We start from the raw sequence: 23,021 nt of genomic DNA on the forward strand, positions 1-23,021 counted from the left end.
GAGTGCCGACGTCAACCCGCCCACGGAAGTCAGCGTTGTACAAAACCCGAGCAGCCGCGGCCGATCGGTCAGACAGCAGCGAACGTTCGTGCCTGTGGTAAGTATGACATCAAACTTAACTTCAGATCAAACTTACAGCACAGACGCGGCCCGGTATTTATATCATTTTGGATTTCGTGCTTCTGAATGGTTGCTGTGGTGTGTATAAAGTTATGCTGACGTTTATTAATAATCCCATACAGTGTAAAAAGCCGTCCAGAGTCAACATGGCATCTCAAAAGTCCCTCGGTAAAGGTGAGTCTGGGTGTGGCTCATGCATGCATGCATGCATGCACACAATGGCTGACATGCAACGCAAACATGCAGTGTCATGACTGTGATGGATCACATCTTGGATAAAGAAAAAAAATCCTTAGTCACGCTGACATGTACAGTTCTCAGCCATGAGAGCATGCCTCCGCACCCTCAAACTGATCTTATTATATCGGTTTATGTTTTATCTTTTTTTTTTGTGCAAGTAGTTGGATGTGTTTTTTCTACTTTTCCACAGGAAGCTGTGCTCCTGGCCCTGTGCCCAAAGACACTATCAGGCTCTACAGCATGAGGTTCTGTCCCTTCGCTCAAAGAGCAAGACTTGTGCTCCATTCCAAGGGTATTAAGTAAGATAACTTCTTGTTTTGATAACTTTTTGTGAAGCAAGTTCGTGAAGCATTGCAATGTGAAGCATTGCAGCTGCTGGGTGTTTGGATGTAAAAATGCTTTTTTTTTTTTTTTTTTTTTCCATCATGTGAGACTGACAAACCAGTGGGTTCATTTTTTTCTAGAAAAACGGCAACACGACTTCATGTCTGCGGTAAACATTGTGGTTGGTGAATGGTGTTGATTACATAATTTCCCTTCTTGTCACGTCCGTGAGCTGTCGAGGGAAGGAAGCGCAGAGGCAAGACATAATGGGAACAAGGATTTATTAAATATAGAAACCAAAATGGCACGATGGCCGAAAACAGGGGAAACAAGGGGAGAACATAAACTAGCGATTGCCAACTCAAAACAACACAACCAAACAGTTGCCAGGTCCACAAAGAATGTCGCAGCCTCGACCGGCTGCTCCACAGTGCTTTTTAAACCACCGTCCTGGGCACAGGTGAGTCCCCAGGTGACATCAGTCCTGGCACTTCTATAGGCCGCTCTCTTCCTCGTTCCGCCTCTCTCCTCCTCATTAGCATTTAAAGCTACAGACACTGAAATGGCGTGTCCTGGAGAAATCTCATTGTGGGACTGGATCAAAGTGGCTGTAATTCTGCACCAAGGCTGGATTTTGGAAAGAGACTTTAGATACAGTGTTAGGGGACCACTACAACCACTAAGCAAAAATTAAATCATTTATTTTATTTACCTTCCTTTACAGGCATGAAATAATCAACGTTAATCTGAAGGACAAGCCTGACTGGTTCTTGGAGAAGAATCCTTTTGGAACGGTGCCCGTCCTGGAGACTTCAGGTTCTCAGATCATCTACGAGTCACCAATCACATGTGATTACCTGGATGAAGCGTTCCCTCAGAAGAAGCTGCTGCCCTCAGACCCTTTTGAGAAAGCTCAGCAGAAGATGCTTCTGGAGTTGTATTCCAAGGTATGCTGCTTGCATGGAACTCTTTACTGACCACAGTGAAAGTATTGATTTAGCAGGATTGTATTCTTAGAGCTGAGAGGTATTAACTGTCTTATCAATGAGACACGACAGTTGTTTGGCTTATATCATTGTGTTGCTTCATAGTTTGCTACTAAGATACTGTAGGATTAGTAAAGTATTAATAGATGCACCACAAATTTGCAAAAAATCTATTAAAATCTGTGAGGATTAAAATAATTTACATTGAAAAGCTAGGATGTGTGGAAGGAATACTCTAGGAAGTGTATGGAAGAAAACCTTTTTTTAACCTAATTTTATTAGGTTTAAAATACCTTTTTTTAACCTAATTTTATTAGGTTTAAAATACCTTTTTTAAACCTAATTTTATTAGGTATAAATACCTTTTTTAAACCTAATTTTATTAGAATTTATTTCTGCAAATATTTTTAGTGTATATTTTTCAATGCCAATAAAGTCACTGTAACAGATTAAAGAACCCAATTTTCAAGTAATGTTATTCAGCGTGCTCAAATTTTAGAATTTAAGCTCAGAAATTTAACTACAAATATTGGGAAAACTAAGTATGTGTGACATGATTCCATCCATGTGACCGGGAGCAACACGGAAATGAGGTAACGTGATTGGCAAGATGGCCACTGCCAGCCGCTCAGTCATTTATTGGCATCTGTCAACCGGACTCGGCTCCTTCCTCACCTAAAACCAGTAAGACTTATCCTGATCCTCTCCTCTCTTCTCTACTCGTCCCTCTCATCCTGCCCCGTCCCCGATTCAACCTAAAATGCGAACAACAACATCTGTGTGGTGTTGTGGCTCACGCTGGCTCTTGTTCGTATATTAAACCGGAGGAAACTTACCTGCCTCCTTGCGTCCCTCCTTCCCACACACGCTCACATTCTGGTCCCTTGCCGGGACCGTGACAGAAAGATTTATATATATATGCAGGTAAACATGCATTCCTCAAATTATGTAGATTTGATTGACTCCTTGTCGGCCACTCTGTGGCACAGCAGGTCCTGCTGCATTTTAAATAGTGTCTCGAACTCCAAGTGGGCACAATGGATACATAGTTTTATTTGATTATAATCCAGTTCTTTGTGTCTCACTTGGGATTCGATTTTTGAAATGGACGAATCTTTTGCTGTGAACATCTGGTCACCACAGTTCACCCATAACACCACCAGCATCTTCATGTCTTGATTGGCTGGATGTCAAGGAAATCGCTAATGGATAGCTCATACTTAGTTTGCCGATTGACGCCGCTGGATTTTTTGGAGTTGAATTTGAGCACGCTGATTAATTTTTCTTGAAATTTGGGTCCTTTTATCTTTTACTGTAAATGTATTGCCATTGAAAAAATTTACAGCAAATTTACAGCAAAATTCAAATGCTAAAAAATTAAAAAAACGTCAGATGGAACAGGTTGTCTTCCATTGAAGTGTGTGGAGTGGGACATCCCTGATCTCTCACATTTTGATTAGACCATTTATTTTGATTGAAAATAAAAAATATTGAATATGCATTATCATTTTCAATCATTACATCCCAAGTGACTTTTGTGATTTTAACTGTCTAGATCATCCCATATATGTACAAGATCCCAGCGAGCAGGGAGAATGGTGAGAATGTCTCTGCTTTGGAAGCAGAATTCAAGGACAAGCTTTCAGATCTAAATGAGGTAAAAACTTTTCATCTTATCTTTACACTTTAAAGTGTCAACTTAGACTTTATGATTCTGTGTCACTGACTAAGGTACAAACTGCAATCTTGTGAAAGACCATTTTTTCCCTTTAATGGCTCTCCAGTTTATGATTTATCAGTAAGGATATTTTACCTGTTTTCTGAAACATATTCATATTAGACTTATGTATTGTGCAGACTCTCGGGTTTCACTTTGGGTTTACAAATTCCAGCTCTTGGAAAATTGACAGAAAAGATATTTCATGAGCAGGTGCGGGCCATTTCGTCATTATTTCACCATGAATTTAGCAGATTAAAGACCTGATTATAGGCGTGGCGTTTGCCGTTGGAAAGATTGTCCCGCAACATGCAGGTGGAACAGACCATCCTTAGGTTGGAAAAAAAAAAAAATATTAGTAGTGGCACAATCAACAGTTGTAGGGTGTACACTCCCCTGAAATGAGAGGATTGTGTAACTTTTTATTTTTAATTTAACAGAAACTAGCTAGCAAGAAGACAAAGTTCTTCGGAGGAGACACAATCAGCATGATTGATTACATGATATGGCCATGGTTTGAGAGACTGGGCATGGTGGAGTTGGAGCAGTAAGTAAAATACATTTACAATGAAAAAAATTAATTTGAGGCACATTATCACATTTTTTTTCTTAAGACACATTTTTCTTAAGCCAATTGGTAATTGTGTCTTTCCAGCTGCATCACTCACTGTCCAGACCTTAAGAAATGGATTGTGAACATGCTGGACGATCCTACTGTTAAGGCTCTTCTGTTCAGCACTGAGGACCACAAGTTTTTCTTCAAGTCCTACGTTTCTGGCAAACCCAACTATGACTTTGGCCTGTAGACAGTCATCCCTCAAAAAACATTTTTTTTCTGTAGCAGGTAATTCACTGTAAATTGAGTAAACAACGACATCTTTTTTGTACTTAAATTCACTGTTGTATGTACTAAACAGTACATAATTTTGATAAGTACAATTGAGAAGGGTACTTCAGTGTTTAACCTCTAAAAAATATTTTACATTTTTCAGAATACACTCCCTCTTGGTCATTTTAAAGCTGTAAAATGAACTGTCAAAATACATTTGAATAAACTGAACGTTGTGTACTTACCAGTAAGGTGTACTGTGCAAATTTTATTCAGCGCTTGCTCAAAATGCCATATAATGTGTTGTTGTAAAGTATGTAATCAATTATTTAAAATGTGTAATAAATCACACTGTCAGGTAAGCGAGGCTTGGAAGGAAGTACACAAATGCACGACTCACTAACACAGAGATTTAACAACACACACAGGGTATGGGCACACCACACATGAACCACAGGTGGGAGACAGATGATGGAACAAGGACAGGACACTTCGAGGCTACATCTATACTAATAGAATAGATGTACACAGTAATGTTATCAGGGAACACAAGACCAGGCAAACCCTAAACCGGGTATGTGACACATACAAATTAGTTATATTTTTCATATATGTTCACAATACAGAATTTGTTTCCAAATCAATATTGCCAGTATCTATATGGAATTACGCCATTTGAGTTGCAATTACCAGACAATATTACACATAGCATTACCAAATAATGAAGAGAACTTGATTTATCCAAAGTATTTTTTTAAACATATCATTATACAATTTCAAATGAATTCTGAACCCCAATCTGCTAAGGGGAGAAAGAAGAGAGAAAGAAAAAAGGTTACAGTTGCAAGACCCTACAGCGGATAGTGAGGACCGCTGAGAAGATCATCGGAGTCTCTCTTCCCTCCATAACGGACATAACGAAAAAAAAGGTACCAAAGCATTTGGGCCCTCACTTATGAGCCGTCTAAGCTAATATTTTATCAAATGCCACAAAATCTGTTTTGTTTTTTGGAAGCAATAATCCTAAATAGTGTTGTTAGAGCTACCGGTTCAACTTGAATCGCAACACAACTGGAAATTGAACGAAATTCCTGGAGTCAATAGTCATGTAAAGAAGGGCATGCACAGAACATCTCTCACAGGTGGGGTCAGCACCTTCATAGTGTCATGGAAAATTCAGAAATAAGACTAAGTCTGAAAATAAACGGCGTTAAAGAGGTGCAGTAAGCTTCTTTAACACAAAATTCAGTAGTCATGGTCCCATGGGCACAGTGCACATCGCTCGTCCCAGCATGGCCCTTAAAAATACGATTAATTAGCATACAGTGGTGTGAAAAAGTGTTTTAATTTAATATTTAAAACTAATTTAAATATTAGTAAAAGACACAAATAAAGTGAAGGATTTTATTAATAAGAAAAAAAAACCTGTGTTCTCCCTAAATCTAATTACTGGTTAGGCCACCCTTGTTAGCAACAACTTCAATGAAGTGTTTGCGGAATTTTGACCCACTCATCTTTGCAAAATTGTTGTAATTCAACCATTATGAAGACTTTTCAAGGTTGAACACATGAAAAGTTTCCCATCTTACAGTGTGATATATATGGCATAATAATGATTTATGAGCAAGTTATAAGTATGATCTCAGTTAGCCATTTCAGTGTTGCTTATGCATATTTTCTCTTTCTTCCTACATATCACGTGCATCCTCACACAGTTTTTTATGTCAGGGGACGTTTAACAAACTGACAGATAAAAGTAATTCATGATGCACTCAATGTACCCAAATTAAATCAATGACACATTTGTGACACATTTAATTCATTAAGAATGTTTTAATTTTCAGTTAGGTCATATTGAATGAATGGATGATGTTTTAATTCCCCATTTTAAATATTACATTATTGATGTATTTATCTATTTAATAGCAAGCAGTCCAAAGGCCACATACAGTACTCTGTAATCCTAGCCTGTAGGTGGCGATACACGTCATTAAGGACGTTACGCGCATGCGCTTCAGCACCGCAGAGGAAGACTACAAACAGAGATGTTTGGATAGACAAGAGTTGCAGAACTGCAGAGATTTCGACATTTCTTTCAGAAATCCGAGCCTTATATTAATGGAATCGTCACTTAAAGGTAAAGAGCCGAACAATAGTTATATCTATAATTTATTTGCATTAATCAAGAATGAATTTATGTTGTGAAGTGCTCAGAACTGAGCTAGCTGTTCCCAGTCTTAAAGAAGTAAATTATCCGGAGTGGAGCACAGTCTCAATCAACATTTATGCGTTTGTAATAGGTCACGAAACAAATGGGGCTTCTTTTTTGTCATCCGTTGTGTAATTATTCTGTCTGTGTATCAATAAACCTGTGACGAGAATTTAAAGAACTTCAGCTCAGAGTTCACCTCACTTTCACTTTCCTCGCCTTTTTTCTCAGGCGTATTATAAAGTATTTCCTGCAACACTGTCAAAATACTAGGAGTGATATCCGACCAAATGGCTTTGCTTTTTCCCTCTCTGCGTGCGTGCGTGCGTGCGCGTGCGTGTGTGTGTGTGTGTGTGTGTGTGTATTTGCTGTCTCAGGTAAAGCTAAGCGAAGGCATCTGACCACAGCGGAGTGTGCTGGTTTGACTGACAGCAGCGATGGCAGCCGCCCTCTCAGCCAGCCGCTGTCAGTCTCCTGTGACAGCAGAGACCCCAACCATGGGCTCTACCCCAGGACGCCCAACAAGAGGAGGAGGCGAGGTACCTGTCAGTACAGCTGTCGTGTTCACATCACTTTTAAATTCTAGATTATTTTTGATGGGCAGCATGTTCAGTGAGGCAGTTGACATCCAGGTTGGCCTGAAACCGGCAGGCTGGGCAGCTATAATGCAAGACATCTCTGTCTCGCCTTCTCTAATCTTATTTGTTTCTGTCCAACAGCTTCAGATGGACAGCAGAAGAACATCACTGCATTTTTCCCCATCACAGCCACGGTCCGGGTGAGCCCCCAGAAAACAGCCAGAGTAGAGACAGAGGAGGAGACACGGATGAAGGAGCTCGAGGAGATTGACCACCTAGCTGACATAACGGAGGCCATGTGGGATGATGGGGAGTTTGAAAGTGATGTCACCGTGAACAATTTAGCAGAAGAACCTGCAGGCTGCAGCAGCTGGGGATTCTGCTCCTCCTCACCACCCAGCCACACCCCAAAAAAAGACTCTTACCTCGAAAACCCAGTCAACAGCTCCGCCTACCATTCAGGCTGTTTACAGACAGTTCTGCAGGACAGAAACGAGAAGTACCCAGTGGAACCCCTTCCAGACTCACACTTTGGCCTGCTGGGTGTGGCTGATGGACAATGGCCAAGTGGGCACATAGAGGACCTGCCAGAGGAGGTGCTGAGGCTGGTATTCAGCCTTCTGCCTGCTGCAGACCTGTTCAGGAGCATTGGCTATGTCTGTCGGCACTGGAGGGCTATCATCAGTGACGTGCAGGTAAAACTGAAGCATTTCAATCACAAAACGTTGCACATATTAATGAAGAAATGGGTTCACCACTCACAAAGTGTGTTCTCTAAAACAGTGGCGTAAATTACATCATTTTTAAAATGTTGTAAAGGCCATTTTTGTGTGAAAAACGTGACATGATGAATATTTAACAATCTCAAAAAACAGACAGATCAGATCAGGCAGCCACAGTCACTAGCGGTACTACTTTTTGACTAGAATTTTTATTCCCCAGCCAGATAATCACCAAGCAATCATCAATTATAATATAATCAATTATGTTTTACATTGCATCATAGCAGAACCTCTCATGTCTGCTTCACAATGAATCAATTACGAGATTAATTTAAGCACCCCTAGCATTCAATAATAATAAGTTTTGCTCATCCTCCACCCCAATATCCTATGGGGATCCTCAGGGATCTATTCTGGGTCGAGATGTTTTTTCTATACATGCTCTCTCCTGGATACACTATTACACTAAATATACTATAAATTTTTTTTTTTCTACCCATGCCCTCCTAAGGTGTTATTATTTATGGCTCTAGTCCCTCCACTGCCAAGCTGACTAATTAAATGTGATAAATGATTAAAAGCTGATCAGGAAAAGCCTCTACAAGTTGAGAATGTTAAGAATTTTCTCATTTGTCATAACATTTAGATCTTTCTATAGCAATGTCATCAAACAGAGCTCTGAAAAAGTGTTTTTTGCTTTTAGGGTTTTTTTTTTTTGTATACCTCTACTCTTTAATTTTTTTGTTTTTGTACTCCTTTAGTTGTGTCGTAACCCTCTCTTTGCGGTTTCAGCGACATTATAATAATGTAATTAGGCATTGTTAACTCTTATGTCAATTCCAGTGCGTTCCCAAACAATCCTGAACATCACTCTCTTGAACAGTAATTGCCCAACTGTGGGATGTTCATCCCGAAACCTCTGTGTGATTAAGGGGAAAGTCTTCTTCTGGTGGTCCATTTTTTCCAGCCAAACATGAAGTAGGGATAGGCTCAATCTTATATGATATCTGGGCCGGGTTGGATAATGACGTCATTCTATGTAGCAGTATCTGACAGACAGGGCCGACCCACTACCTGGAATATGAGACGAGTGATTTTTAGCTGATGCAAAGCAATGCACTGCAAGCTTCTGCTGTTGAACTTGGACCTCTGTGTGTTGTTATACATGAACGTGAGACCAATAGAAACAAAGCATTGCTCCAACCAAGATGAAGGAGAGGTTGATTATAGCATATCATCTTACCGCGAGGAAGGAGAAACACGCAGTAGGTCTGCCATGTGTGTTTTCATAGTGATAGTTGATTATTGTTGGCAGTGTAGAAATAGCATGTGATCCATATAAACCTACATTTCAGTTGGTTACCTGAAACAATGAGGTGTAGTTATTATACGGTGAGATCGTGATAACCTAGTGATGGTGTTAACCTACTTTTTGAGCTGAACCCCGTGGCAATAACATGTACATTGTTGTATTTTGTGATTTCTGAAAGCCATACTGTGTTGATTATAATAAAGTTCCTTTTCTTAAAATGGGAGCAACCAAAGGATCTGTTAATAGAAAACAACAATAATAGTAAATCAAAATAATAGTGGATCAAATAGGAAAAAAATGTGTACCGCCTGTTCTGTCTGTTTTATTGCAGTTTTTCACTATACATGCTTTTCTCTTCATTCACAGGACTCACTCCACTGATATCTTTTTCCTTTTATTTGAGATTAGATTATATATTTTTGATTAAACAAAGTAAAAGAGTCATGATTTGAGGTATTAATATCATTCATACTTTTTAGTAGAATCTTTCAACACCTCTGTTTCTGTGTGCATGTAGTTTTTGCCGTGGAAGAAACTATATTACCGTTATCATAAGGAGGAGAAGCTAGCAGTGGAAGAGCTGAACTCCATCTTGATGAACAATCACATCACTCAGCAGGATGACCTCTGCCTGCTCAACATGGTCAGGTATGTGTGCACACACTCTCTTTAGAGAGCTTTGTACATCTACATCTGCTGCATCTCCCAGTTTCCATCCAGTTAATGTGCAGCAGAAGAATTGTCTATCATAAACAGAGATTTGAAGTGTGGGTAGTGGAGATGCCTTCAAGCCAGGATGATGTCAAATTTATATTGCATCATTATAAAATGTCGTCATTTTAACTAGGATGTTTTGTGTGTATGTGTGTGTTAGTTACATGTCAGGATTTAAACACAGTACGCGTGTGGACCCAGAGCAGGTGCTGAGGTCTGTGAGGAAACACAGACTGTTCGATCAAGCTTATTCCTGCATCACACAGAGGATACCATCAGTACCACAAATTGAAGGGGTGATTCATTGATCATTTGTTTCTCTGTCAATCTGACCAGTGTATGATATTGAGAAATCTGCGTTTGTATTTACCTGTCATGTCGGTCAATAATTTAGCATGTGTGCTTGGGGACCTGCAGGGTCCAAGCCCATGGAGCGTAATGGCCATGGTGTTGTTACTGGCGACCAGCGTGTGGGACGTGTGGGAGCTGGTGGACTGCGTTCACCACTCAGGCTGCATGTGTGCCATGGGTGGAATCTCTGAGTTCCTGTGGGCCGTAGCTACTCTCCTCTTGGCTATGAAAAACAACGACATCAATATCAGCAACAGGTGGGTGTGTTTGTGCGTGCGTGCATGCGTATGTGCGTGAGTGCGTGTGTAGTGTGTGTTTGTGATTAACTTGCCGCCGTTGCACCTCCCACTCTCAGAATACACTACAATATCTACTATGTGCTGTATCTGATGGAGAACACATCCACACCATCAGGGGACCACAGGTCAGAAGGCGTTTTTAATTACAATAATCTACAGTTATGTGCTTTAGTGTTATGGACAAAAATATTCCGTCACTCCACCCATTTCAGGACAGAAGTGGTGCGAATGACTCCAGAACAGCTGGAGATCACCAACCACAGCATCCAGAGAGACCATGTGGTCAAGATAGTAGCCTTCGCAGGTAAGAGCACAAACACTCATTCACACTCAAGTTTGTAAGCATACACAGAAAAATAGGACTAGTCATTCATTTATATGCTCCTCTATGTAAGTGTGGGTTGCCTGATCCTTCAAGGCTGGGAGTGGGTGCTTGTTTTTGGGGTGACATGTCAGTCTGCTATTAATAAAGGTGTTTAAGTTCATGGGTCATCCCAAAAACCTTCAGCCAAACCCAGTCACCCCTATTTTCAGTTTGGTCCTTTTTATTACAGCAAAATCAGTTCTAATCTGAATGAAGCCAGATGTTCTTTTGCTGATGTTTTGCTGCATTTCTTCAGGCACGGGTAAGACGAGTACGTTGGTTAAGTATGCGAGTCACCACCCACACCTGCGCTTCCTGTATGCGGCCTTCAACAAGTCAGTGCAGATGGAAGCACAGCACCGCTTTCCCTCAAATGTGGAGTGTACAACGGTCCATTCCATGGCCTTCAAAGCCATAGGGCAGAGGTTCTTTGATTTAATCTGCTCATCAGTCTGTTTGTGTGTCTGTTTTTGAACTGTATGTGTAATTAATATTATTTGACTGTGTTTGCTCTAAGGTACAAGGATCTGAAGAAACTAGGTGGCAACCTGAAGCCCTTTTCTGTTGCCTGGGTTCTTCCCAAAGGGTGGGGAGGCTTTATTTATGCCAAGGTAGTGACCACGACCATAAACACCTTCTGTGCGTCTGCTGACCCGTGCATCAGTACTGGGCATGTCCCCGACAAGTACACGAACACAAAAGGCCTAGTGGAAAGACCTGACTTGTACAAGAAATTGGTACAGCCTCTCTCTCACACACATACACACACACACACACCCACACCTCTTTCATATAGTACAAACAGTAACGGTTTGTCCACGGTTTCTGTCTCCTTGCAGAAGTTTGCAAGTCTTGCACAAGACATTTGGGAGAAGATGATTGACCTAAGGCCCACCAGAAAGACCGCTTACCACATGACACATGACGGTACAGACACTTTACATGACTGCATGTGTGTTTTGCGAGAGAGGAGTGTGTCATTGTGTAATATGTTTTATGTCCAGGCTACCTGAAACTGTGGCAGCTGCAACGGCCCTGCTTTGATCAGTATGATGTGATCTTCATCGACGAGGCTCAGGACTGCACTCCAGGTACACAGGCAGCCATAGTCCCACATGCTGCAACAGTGGGCTCAATATCATGCAACATCACAACAAAGAGGCCAGAAAGAAAAGAGATGCATAGAAAACTGACTTGTGTTGCATGCAGGGCTCCAGACTGCCGCTATAATGGAGTGGAGTGTCCAGGATGGTGGCTTAGTAACTAGTGTTTGATGCATTAAACATTCCCCAGCCATTTAATTAGTAATGACAGGACATGGTCTAGGGTGTTTGTAACCTAGGAGGTAAGACACTTGCCAGAAGATCACAAAGTCACAGATTCAAACCCCACTTACTACCATTGTGTCCCTGAGCAAGGCACTTAACCCTGAGTGTCTCCAGAGAGACTGTCCCTGTTTCTAATTATTGTAAGGTGCTCTTGATTTGGACGTGTAATAATACCATAAATGTAAATGTATTTTTAACTATATCTTCCGGTGCACTGCACCATCAGATACGTTTTTTAATATTTACATCCTTCACCCACGACACACACACACACATATTTATATTTGGCTAATATGGGCACTATATAATGGAGGGGTCCAAATTGATTGTGGTCCAGACACTAGAGAGACTGACTCAAAATGTTTTTGTTTTACGATCAGCATTTAATGGCTCAAGCAAACTTCTCAAATGGTATCATGTTCAACTTGAAGCCTTAATCCAATCATGTGTGTTTGTTTTGCTTCTCAGTTATCATGGACATCATGTTGTCACAGAACTGTGGGAAGATTCTTGTGGGAGATCCTCATCAGCAGATATATACTTTCAGAGGAGCTGTCAATGCCCTACACACCATCAGTCACACACACCTTTTCTACCTCACACAGGTATACACACAGAGTACTGTTGTTTTCCCCCATAACATAACAGGAAATGTGTAAGTCAGATACATCAGGTTTAACAAATAAAGAGGTGACAATTGCATTGCCATATACCATCTTTTTGATTAATTTCTCTTCATTTAACTTAATAGCCGCTGTAAGTACTTAACCATACCACATCATTTTAACTATTGTTCTGGATGTCTGTGTGTGTGAAAGAGTTTCAGGTTTGGACCTGAGATCGCCTATATAGGAGCTACCATACTTGATGTCTGCAAGCAAGTAAAGAAGACTCTGGTGGGAGGACTTCAAGAAGGTAAACTACACCCCCCTTCTCATTTTATTACTGGCATAATCTGACATATGATACAACATGTTTCAGGCAGTGTGTGTGGAGTATATACAAGAAAGGGGAAAGGCAGTTTGGCCATTCTCTGCCGGTCCAACGGCACTGTGTTCAGCGAAGCTGTCAGAGTTGCTGAAAATAGCCCACAATGCAAGATACACATCATAGGGGTGAGTGTACTCACTCATTCTCACCCGCACTCTCTCACTCGCCACCTGCAGTTTTCCTCTTCTCGCTCACCTTCACTGTTTCACTATTTTAGGGAGTCAATTCGTTTGGCCTCCAAAAAATTATGGATATTTGGGAGCTAATGCAGGGCGATAACAGAAAAGGTAGGTCATTGAACCAACATAAAAACATCTTGTTTTACATATGTATAAGTAGGCCTGTCAGTTCACAGACCTGGTATTCTTTTGGTTTCACCTCTGCATTGCACTGAAACAAGTACACCAAATGAAATACAAAACACTTTTTACATGTAACATTTAAACTAAATGTGTTGTTTAGTAATAGACATTTTTAGACAGATCCACTTCCAACCAATTACTATTACTGTCTATACATGTTTGTTTTTTTTGGTGCATGTGTGCTATAGGGAACATAAAAGACCCTTTCATCTGTAATTTTGCTGGTGGAGCCCTTGGTGGGTTCATGGGTCTGAAGAGCTATGCTCAGAATACAGAGGATCGGGAACTGGAGGTCAAACTGGCTGTGGTGGAGAGATATAGTAATCGAATTCCGCAACTGGTAAACCTGATCTATTCACGTGCAGAGGACAGCCCCGCTAATGCAGGTAAACATTTTTTCAGAAGGTGAAAGCTCTAACCATATGGTAAAGCACTCTCTCTTAAAGGCATATTTACAGAATAAAGAACGTGTGCTTGCCTGTTTGCTCTGAATATTCTGCCAACAAAAAGAACTAAATTATGCTGAACTATTATGGTGCTGCTCTCTAATGTGGCGGAACGAGTTATATGAAGAATATTTGAATATACCATTTCCTCACTTGTAAATGTTACATTGTAATCTGTTTTATAGCAAAGTGGAAGCAATTGGGAACAAGTTGACCAAATTAAAATCAGAGAGCGGGGTGAGCACATGCTGAGGTGCACAGAAGTCAGTTACTATTGATCCTCCAAACTGTGTGGCCTTCAGAGTAGCTGAAGAACAGTGTGGAGAGACCTTCATGGAATTAGTTTCCACTGCAACAGAGCCACATCAAAGCCTTACATCACAGAGAGTTTTGGTTGCGTTGATGTTCTCTGGAGTGATGAACCAGGATTCTGATTCACGAGTGGCAGTCTGGTGGACGAGTTTGGGTTTGATGGATGACCGGTTGAGAACGGTATTTGCCTGACACTCGATGCTTGAGCATACCAAGACATTTTGGATAATTTCATGCTCCCAACATTGTGGGTTTGGTGATGGTGCCTTCATCTTCCAATCTGACCGCACCAGTACAAAAGAGTAAGGTCAGTGAAGACCTGGACGGTTGAGTTGGGTGTGGAGGAACTTGACTGACCTGCACAGAGCCCTGAACTCAACCTGATAGAACTCCTTTAGGAGTTGTATGGTCAAAAATTCCCACACTTAGACCTTGTGGAAAAGCTTCTCAGGAGAGTTGAAACTATAATGGAGTGTGCCAGTTCCATATTAAAGCATATGGATTAATTAGTTGAAATGCATGTTATTAAGAATCTAGAAGGTTATATATTCATTGGCCAAATATTCCTGAGATTAACTGAATAATAAATTGTTTCTATTCTGCTGCAGATTACATCCTGGGGACAGTGCACAAATCCAAAGGACTGGAGTTTGACACGGTGATCCTCACAGATGACTTTGTAAAAGTCTCCTGCCAGCGACACATTATGCAGAAAAGAGGCATCAAACCAGCAGGTACAGGGTCTCTGGGGATGAAGCTTCACTTATTAAATCTTATTAAATATTTACTTACAGATCAGGTTGATCTTTTCTTGTCTGTTGAATCATTTCTCAGTTGAATTAAAAGACCCTTGCAGTAATTAAGTACCAAAGTTCTGTTTTATGTGGTGCTCTGCACCTTTATTTTGTTGTCCATGTGAATGCAGTTCCAATAAAAGTACACAGTTTGTTGCACATGGTGATCCCGTCCTCGATCCTGGTCTCATTCAAACATTTTTTGCTTTCAGGCTCGTTTGAAAGAGGTGTCATGTGGTTTTGTTGTTGTAGGGGGCATTCGTGATGATGAGTGGAACCTGCTTTATGTAGGTGTCACTCGTGCCAAGAGGAACCTGATCATCACCAAATCGATCCGCAACATCCTCACCCTGGCTGGGGTAAGCACCACTGCAACTGCTTCCTGTTCTTCTGCAAGGCCAGATGATCCTATTGCTCCCGTGCTGATCACTTTTACTTCCTGTGTCACAGGAGTACTTCCTGCGGTCTGAGTTGACTAGTGCTCTGCTAGAGAAGGCCTATCCACTGTGCTGCTCTGTGAGAGACTGTCCGAACCTGCTCGGCCCAGAGTGTGCACTCTCCATGAGAAAACTGTCTGTCACTTATGTCAGTGTAAACAAAACAACTGTGTGTGTGTGTGTGTGTGTGTGTGTGTGTGTGTGTGTGTGTGTGTGTGTGTTGGATGTGAATTTTCAAAACACAGAATATGAGAAACTTACGAAACAGAACCTGTATCAGTTTTTTTTTTTTTCAAAGGATTTGATACTGGTATACGAAAATACAACGGTTCATGTACATGTACATGTACAGCACAACAGTGAACAGGATACACGCACATTAACTTGTACATTTTAATTAGCTGTGAGTGTTGGCTTGCTCACGTGAAACAGGCGGTAAAAGATAAACAGTTGTTTCGTTGCACAAGCCTGCACTCTGTGCAGGGAGGTCTTAAATCTCAAGAAAAAAGTTCTAATTAGAATTTTCTAGTTTATTGTAGTTTTGTTCACAAAAGTCCTATCTGTAATTCTGAATCTGAAAAACTTTAATTCCAGGATATTTTTTTTGTTAATGTATGTGTGTTACAGACGGATGGCTGCGATGAAGGTGGGCTGCTGTGTGCATTGTGTGTGGAACAGCGCGTCGGCCCGATGGCCTTCCTCCTGGATTCACCGGAATGTGTTCGGAACATGCACGTCACCGAGGAGAGGGTTGAGCTGCCAGTCAATATCGCCATGCTTCTTGCCCTGTTGTAAACTCACACACAAACAAACTTGGACTGTGTGGTGTTGAAATATGTAAATGCATATCCTGTTTTTATTATTATTAATTTTTTATTTAATGGCTGTTTTAGTAGCATTGTTTATTTTCCAGTGTGATGTGCCAGTGGCACAAATCTTAAGTTTAACATAATTTTATATGTTATTAATGACAAATGAAAAAATACCAAATACAGAGATACATAAACAGTTTCCTTATGAATTCTTGATCCACTTTTATTTGTCAAGAAATAAATATAAAAAATAACCAAGAGGCTTTGAATTGAGGATTCCCTCAACCTCAATCAGCAGTGTCCTCTGTACTGACTCAGGGACTGCCTGGTCTCACAAGGTGACCTTCAGTGCTGTCTTTACTGATTTTACCTCTTGCTCCCAAGTTCCTCCACAATGTGGAGCTGTGGGGGGATTGAACCAGAATGCCTCTCTGAACTCACGACATCCACCGGTGAAGTTTGTGCCATTGTCGCAGAGCAGCTCGAAAGGTTTGCCTCTGTGGGCCATGAAGCGCCGTACGGAGAGTAAAAAGGCATCTGCATCAAGGCAAGCATCTTGTGGTCATACACTTGTACAGGATCCCCCACCTCTTCTCTTGACGATGTCCAATCTTAATCACAAACAGCCCAAAGCAGTCTACTCCCACAGAATAAAAGAGGCTTGTACAGGCATATCCTGGAAGGTGGAAGATCAGCCATTCTAGGAGCTTGGGGTTTGGCAGACCATAGCTGACATTCTCGGCAGGCACGTTGGCATTTGCAGATGGCCTCTCTGTCTCGAAAATCCCAGTACTGATTTCACACTCAGTACCTGGGCGATTAAGGTGTTCATCACGTTCCTTTATCAAGAGCTTTGTGGTGTGATGTCTCGGGTCGAGGACAATTGGATGAATCATGTACGTGCTGTCGCTGGAGGGAACAGCTGCCCCATGTGGTGCCCTCAATGTGGCATGGATGAGCTCTCACCAAGTCGGGTACTGCTCAAGGTCCTGGACTGAAGTCTTCACTATTGAAGTAGCTCCAACAAAGGCACCCTTCCGAAGCTCACCTTGGTCTGGTTTGGGACATGTGCTGGGCTTGGTAGGCCACTGGGCAGGTGACTACAGTAAGAATTTGGGACCCGGTCTCCACTGATGGGGCTGCACTAATGCCTGTAATGCCACTAATGCCTCCAGCTCGCCACGTCGGTTAGGCTCTGGATTTCTGCCACTCGCGTCCCCACAAAGACCTTGTAGTGGCAGTACTCTGAACTTAGCCAATGCAGCACAGTAGTGGAGTCTGACCAACAGACGACCTGTCTTTTAGGAATTGTCAGCTCGGTTTGGACCACTTTGGCTAGCAAAGTCTGTCGTCCCATCCCATTCCAGGCATTACACAAACAATTTTCTTTTGGACAGACTCAGTAGATTCAGTAGACTCAGTAGACTCTTTCCCTCTCATTCACACACAAACACACGAAAAACCACACCACTAGTATATTCAGTGGGTGAAACAAGAATTTAATACACTGATTTCTCGTTTTAATTTCAGCTCAGTCAAACCCTTTAAGCACCAACACATTTTCTTGTAGAATTGTGCTTCAAATAAAGCGTAAACCGGATTGTTATTTAATAATTTACAAGTCAATATTGCCTATGTGGACAGTAATTTAAAAATAAGAAAAAGTGAACCGGTAAAACTGCATTAAATGTGATATTGTATTGTTACAAGGACACCAAATATCGTTTTATATATATATATACACACACACACACACACACATACACACACAAATTACGTTGATGTTACAGTGCTGTTAAGTGTTATTGGTTTTCCATGAGAACTATACTGGCAGTAACATCACTGAGCTGCTGAAAGGAGCAGTGGAGAAATGGGACGTAAAATCAAGGACCTTGTCATAGTTTCAGATAACGCATTAAACATGGCCATTGGAGTGTTTGCTGATGTGCCACATTTTAAATGCTTTAATTCTGTGTTTTTCTGTCAATATGGGGTGCTGTGTGCATATTAATGAGGAAAAAAATCATTCAAATGATTTTAGCAATGGCTGCAATATAACAAAGAGTGAAACATTTAACTGGGTTAAACATTCTTTCCGTACCTACTGTATATAATGGATTTTTTTGCGCTCCTCCTACCCATGACGTCCCACTTTTGTTGTGTTTCCTGCCAGTATGATAAAGAATCATAAGATACTTCTAGTTTGAATTTTATCTTACCCTGAAATGTTTTGGACAGGAAATACATTTTTCACAAATGCACAGTTCAATCAGAGCTGCAACAGAATATGAGATGCAATGTCTGACAGGGTCTGTCTTGTCTAGGACCCAGAGCTGGCTGTGGCCGTGGAGAGCTGCCTGAAGTCTCTGATGCTGGCTTTTTGCTGTGATGAAGCGCTCTTGCTCCGCTACTTTAAAGACAAGAGACCTCAAATTATTGTGAGTGAGTTCACAGACAAGCGCTGCAATGTTGAGGGGGAAAAAATCTGTGTTAAATGACTCATTCAGGTGCAGACTTGTACTCTTTTTTATAAAAAAATGTTAGACAGATTTGTACTCTTTTAAAAAAAATTATCAAAACAGTCTGTGTCATCTCTCTTTCAACCATATACAGATATTACTATTCAGCAATTTGTACTCATATATGGACATCTTATTGTCATGATCCAGTCCGAAAGGGGTTACTCCGCTCCGGGATCCGGACCGGATCCTCATGTTAGTCATGCGTAATATTCCCTAATCACCTGTGTCTAATGTATAAAGCTGCCCTGTTTGCTGATGGGTCTTTGATATGTTACATGTTCACCAACGTCTCGGATGTCTCCCCTGTTCTGCACCATTAAACCCCTGTATCGTGACGTCGTGCGATTGCATCCTTCTTCCTCGTCATCTCGTCACCTCTTCGTCCTCCTCTTTGTTCACCTGCCTTGTCATGCCTAAAGGTTGTGACACTTATGATGGAATCTACTTTACATAGACTGGCTGGTAAATCTCAGAATGGAAATTTTAAGTTTTTTAAGTTTCCAGATTTTTCATCATCCAGTGTTTCCCACCTTGCTACAGGTTCTGGAGATTGATGACCCTTTTGTATCCAACTGTCTTATTGACATAAGGCATTGACACCATACTACTGATTAAGGTAAGGAGAGGGAGATCAGGTTTACGCTAACCGCTACTACAGCTCTGATGTGCAGAGGGCTCTCTACCTCAGTGGGGACATCGAGGAAGGTGTATGAACTGCTTCAATATAAAGAAAATAGTCATTGATTCATTTAATTTATGAAACAAAAACTTAATGTGTGAATGAAAATATTACAGGTTTAGGACCTTGCTGCAAGAATTATCTGGTTTATTTATGTCTCAGAAGCAGCATCTTCAATTTATCAATATATTTTACTGTAGTACATGTGCATTAATCTGATGTATACAATAATACACAACTGTTGGTTAATTCAAAGCAAATAAAGCATCCAATTGTATTTTATAATTTTTGAAAAAGACGTAAGTTGTCGCCTTGTCATATGAGCTTCACCTGTGACTAATAATGGATGAATTAGGTGTGTCTCAGATGTGTATAAAAAGAACCCCAGTACACTAGACCTTCACATCAACTGCAACTAGACCGCCGCAAACATGCCTAAGATTCACCCTGAGACTAAAGTGTTGATTATCAAGAGGCTGAAGACCAGATCCAGTGCTGATGTGGCCGACACCTTCAATGTGTCTCAGCGTCAAGTACAGTGGATACAAAAAAGATTTGAAGAGACTGAAGACGTTTTTGACAAGCCCAGGTCAGGCAGACCCTGCAAGACAACTGCTCGAGAGGACCGTTTGTTGGCTCCAAAAGCCAAGGCCAGCACATTTTCCACTGCAGCAGAGCTCCACGAGACCTGGTCACCTGAAATTTGTTCAATTTCTGTATAAACTTTTGCCTTGCCAAAATGTGACCTTTCTGTCTTGATTAAATGATAATTTTTTTTGCAAAACTGAATTCACTTCCATGTATTAAACATCATTTTGTAGAGTTTTAACTTTCATACGAGCTATTTCTAACACCAATTGATTATTTAAAAGTCAGGTTATTAGCAGGCATTTCTACAAAATAGATAAGCGACAAGACTTTTGTCAGGGACTGTATATGCTGATTGTTACTAGGCTTTGTCCAACAATAAGTATAAGGCTTTTCCCCCACTAAATGCTTATTAACTTGTTGTGTTTTAATAATACATGAAGAATAAAATATCAGTTTGACCAGACAAACTTTATTTTACAAAGTTGAACATTATTGAAAAAGAAATCATATTTGTCTGGGAGTGAGAATCGAGCTCATGTGGCTGCTAAAGGACCGACTCTGGTCCTTGCATGTGAATTTCCCACATTTGCAACAGGTGCCCCCAACTTTTCCTTTTTTATCCCTACCTCCTGTAGCCCCACCTCCTGCCTTTACAGTTACTGATGAGAGAGGGGCCTGCAGCAGCACCCTGCAGATTTGCAGCTATTCCTGCAGTGGAGGATGAGGTGGAAGGCACCCTCTTTTCTGGATGTGTGGGGTCACCAGCATTTCTCCCATGTCTTCAATGTCGAGCCTCCTCCTGCATGGTTTCTGCTGCTGCCAGGATGGCGCCTCGGTTGAAGTCCACAGGACACAGGCATTGTAGAGGGACGGGTCAACCAGGTTGTGGAAGAGCCAGAAGAAAATATGCCTTATCATGGCCGTCAACAACTCATTTGCATTTCCTGTAATCTTTGATTAAGATGGGCTTTCGCTTTGTATCGTAACTTGGACTGTGGTGTATCGTGCTTAGAAGAAGCATTCCTGAGAAGGAAAAAGTGGGACAGTCTGGTGAAATAAATATTTTAAAAAAGACTCATGGCTGTATTAGATCAAGGGGGTGCTTCTACTAAATACTGAGCAAAGGGTCTGAATACACGTGATATTTCGTTTTTTCTTTGTCTGCAAATAGGGGGATTTTTATTGAATAATGCAACACATATTGCAAGTACACAGTTCTTTTGAAACACTGTAGAAGGCATCTTGGAAAAAATGCACAACTGTACCCTCTCAATGTGTTTTCTTCTTGAATCTCTGCAGGATTGGGCAGATGGCTTGAAAAGCTTTGTTGACTTGGTCTTTGCTTTTTGCGCCTACAAAGACAACTTTGCCCGATATAAAGATCAGGAGTGTAAGTTTCTGTTCAGACAGCCTGAATTTTAATCCCGGGAACAATTCGGGCTCATAGCAGCACTCCTGTGGGTAGTCCCGAGCAAGATCTTCAACATGAATAGTGAAGTTAACATTGCAGCTTGCCACCATGTTTTGGATTTTAAATCCTTGGAATTTTGCAGGGTATCCCATCTTCTGGATCAGCCTCCCATACTTTCTGGCTGCATTTCGGGACTCAATTTCGTTTTGGGCTCCTGCGCAAACAATTTTCCCCGACTCGAAGATGAGTGCAGATGTTCTGGGTTTCCGCATCTTCATTGAAACAGCATTGAAACGCTTTGGGTTGTACACAACATTTCGACCACGCCTTGCTATGTTGTTCAGGTCCAGTTTACATCCAATATTAAATGTAGACACAACATTTGACAAGTGTGGACCAACAGATAATTTCTCTGACCCGAGACTAGTCTGTGTAGTCAAGGATCTGGCCACTGAAGTCTTGATGGCCATGGAGTTGTCGAGCTGTGGGGTTTGTCCAGCATCAAACTGGACTCCACCGTTGCACGGCACCCAAGCTTGTTGCTGCGGTCGGGTCTGCATGATTGACAGACTGTTGGTGTTCTGCTCTGGTTGCACGGTGTACGGTGAGCAGAAGCCCAATGCAGGATTGTAAGTGCCAAACTGCTGCCACTGGTTTGCAAGCGTATTAAGAATCATTGGTCTGCCGAAAGGGACCTGAGCGTGGTGGAGCTGAGAGGTTGGTCCCATGCACCACAGAACCCCTCTCAGAGGTAATGTAATCTGCTGCTGCGGCACAGGTATGTCCTTATCTCCCATTCAGTACTATCTTCTCTCAACAAGATCTCCACTCAACTATGAAGTGTCCAGGCTTGTTCGCCTTTTTATAACATTAGGTTTAGTGACGTCATCAAAACAAACAAACGTGATTGGTCCTAAACCAACCAATCTTGTTTTGTTTTTTTTTCAACCAATCACGTTGTCCCTCGTTGTCAATTGACCAATCATGTCGCTTCGCTACAGTCTATGTGTTTTTTTTTTTTTTGCTAGCCAGCGCAGTTTTGTATTTGGGACAGATGACGCGCCAAACAGGCTGTAAAGACTCGAAATTCTCGCAGAGATGCGCGATTTCAGCGCCAGCCGTTGCTAACAAAGTTTAACCCGGATGTGCACTGAAAGCCAATAACATATACAATTTTTACGAAGCAACTAAAAACTACACCATGGTCTATTGTCGCCACAAAATCCTTGCTGCTGTCTTGTTTTTTGAAATTTACGCGATTTGACATTTACTTATGGTATAAGAACGTAAGCATGTCACTGATTGGTTGTTTCGTGTCACGTGGTAGTGTGCGCGGTTGCCAGTTTGAAAAGCCAGACCCACAATGCATCCATGAATTTACTTAACCTCAATAATGACGCTGATTCGTCTGTCAGAACATTTATGGTTCTAAGTGGATAGAACCATAAATATCACCGGAATAGATTATATGACAAGATGGCGCGGCCACGTCTTCCCGATCGCTCCGTACAGACTGTGTTTTTTCAGTTTTTATTCATTTTCGCTACTTTGAACCACACATATATGTTTGGC

The 23,021-nt window shown here is 41.4% G+C and overlaps 3 protein-coding genes across 3 annotated transcripts; 2 read left to right on the top strand and 1 right to left on the bottom strand.

The window, feature by feature from the left end:
- The first annotated feature begins 5 nt into the window (after positions 1–5).
- Positions 6–4,463, top strand: LOC114764939 (glutathione S-transferase omega-1-like). Its single transcript, XM_028954923.1, has 7 exons — positions 6–97; positions 243–294; positions 551–659; positions 1,409–1,631; positions 3,226–3,327; positions 3,828–3,934; positions 4,043–4,463. The coding sequence occupies exons 2-7, from the start codon at positions 267–269 to the stop codon at positions 4,191–4,193; spliced, it is 720 nt and encodes a 239-aa protein (XP_028810756.1). The 5' UTR covers positions 6–97; positions 243–266; the 3' UTR covers positions 4,194–4,463.
- A 1,775-nt stretch (positions 4,464–6,238) lies between these two features.
- fbxo18 (F-box DNA helicase 1) lies at positions 6,239–16,434 on the top strand. The gene is made up of 21 exons (XM_028954635.1): positions 6,239–6,353; positions 6,803–6,964; positions 7,145–7,698; positions 9,555–9,685; positions 9,912–10,047; positions 10,169–10,359; positions 10,458–10,526; positions 10,614–10,705; positions 11,022–11,190; positions 11,283–11,502; positions 11,605–11,692; positions 11,770–11,856; positions 12,562–12,698; positions 12,912–13,008; positions 13,075–13,208; positions 13,301–13,370; positions 13,634–13,831; positions 14,812–14,937; positions 15,250–15,356; positions 15,448–15,582; positions 16,062–16,434. Exons 1-21 carry the CDS (start codon positions 6,335–6,337, stop codon positions 16,227–16,229), a joined length of 3,090 nt encoding a protein of 1,029 aa, XP_028810468.1. The 5' UTR covers positions 6,239–6,334; the 3' UTR covers positions 16,230–16,434.
- A 4,782-nt stretch (positions 16,435–21,216) lies between these two features.
- On the bottom strand, positions 21,217–22,246 carry LOC114765236 (TATA-box-binding protein-like). Its single transcript, XM_028955317.1, has one exon. It carries the CDS (start codon positions 22,244–22,246, stop codon positions 21,308–21,310), a length of 939 nt encoding a protein of 312 aa, XP_028811150.1. The 3' UTR covers positions 21,217–21,307.
- Positions 22,247–23,021: the final 775 nt, after the last annotated feature.

The sequence above is a fragment of the Denticeps clupeoides genome, chromosome 15 (assembly GCF_900700375.1).
Source record: "Denticeps clupeoides chromosome 15, fDenClu1.1, whole genome shotgun sequence".
Classification (NCBI taxonomy): Eukaryota; Metazoa; Chordata; class Actinopteri; order Clupeiformes; family Denticipitidae; genus Denticeps; species Denticeps clupeoides.

Coding starts and splice junctions, on each gene's coding strand:
- LOC114764939 (XM_028954923.1), top strand. CDS start 267: ATGGCATCTCAAAAGTCCCTCGGTAAAG. Junction 295..550: donor TCAAAAGTCCCTCGGTAAAG/GTGAGTCTGGGT, acceptor ACTTTTCCACAG/GAAGCTGTGCTCCTGGCCCT. Junction 3,328..3,827: donor AGCTTTCAGATCTAAATGAG/GTAAAAACTTTT, acceptor TTAATTTAACAG/AAACTAGCTAGCAAGAAGAC.
- fbxo18 (XM_028954635.1), top strand. Junction 7,699..9,554: donor CTATCATCAGTGACGTGCAG/GTAAAACTGAAG, acceptor GTGTGCATGTAG/TTTTTGCCGTGGAAGAAACT. Junction 13,009..13,074: donor GGTGGGAGGACTTCAAGAAG/GTAAACTACACC, acceptor AACATGTTTCAG/GCAGTGTGTGTGGAGTATAT.
- LOC114765236 (XM_028955317.1), bottom strand. CDS start 22,246: ATGGGAGATAAGGACATACCTGTGCCGCAGCAGCAGATTACATTACCT.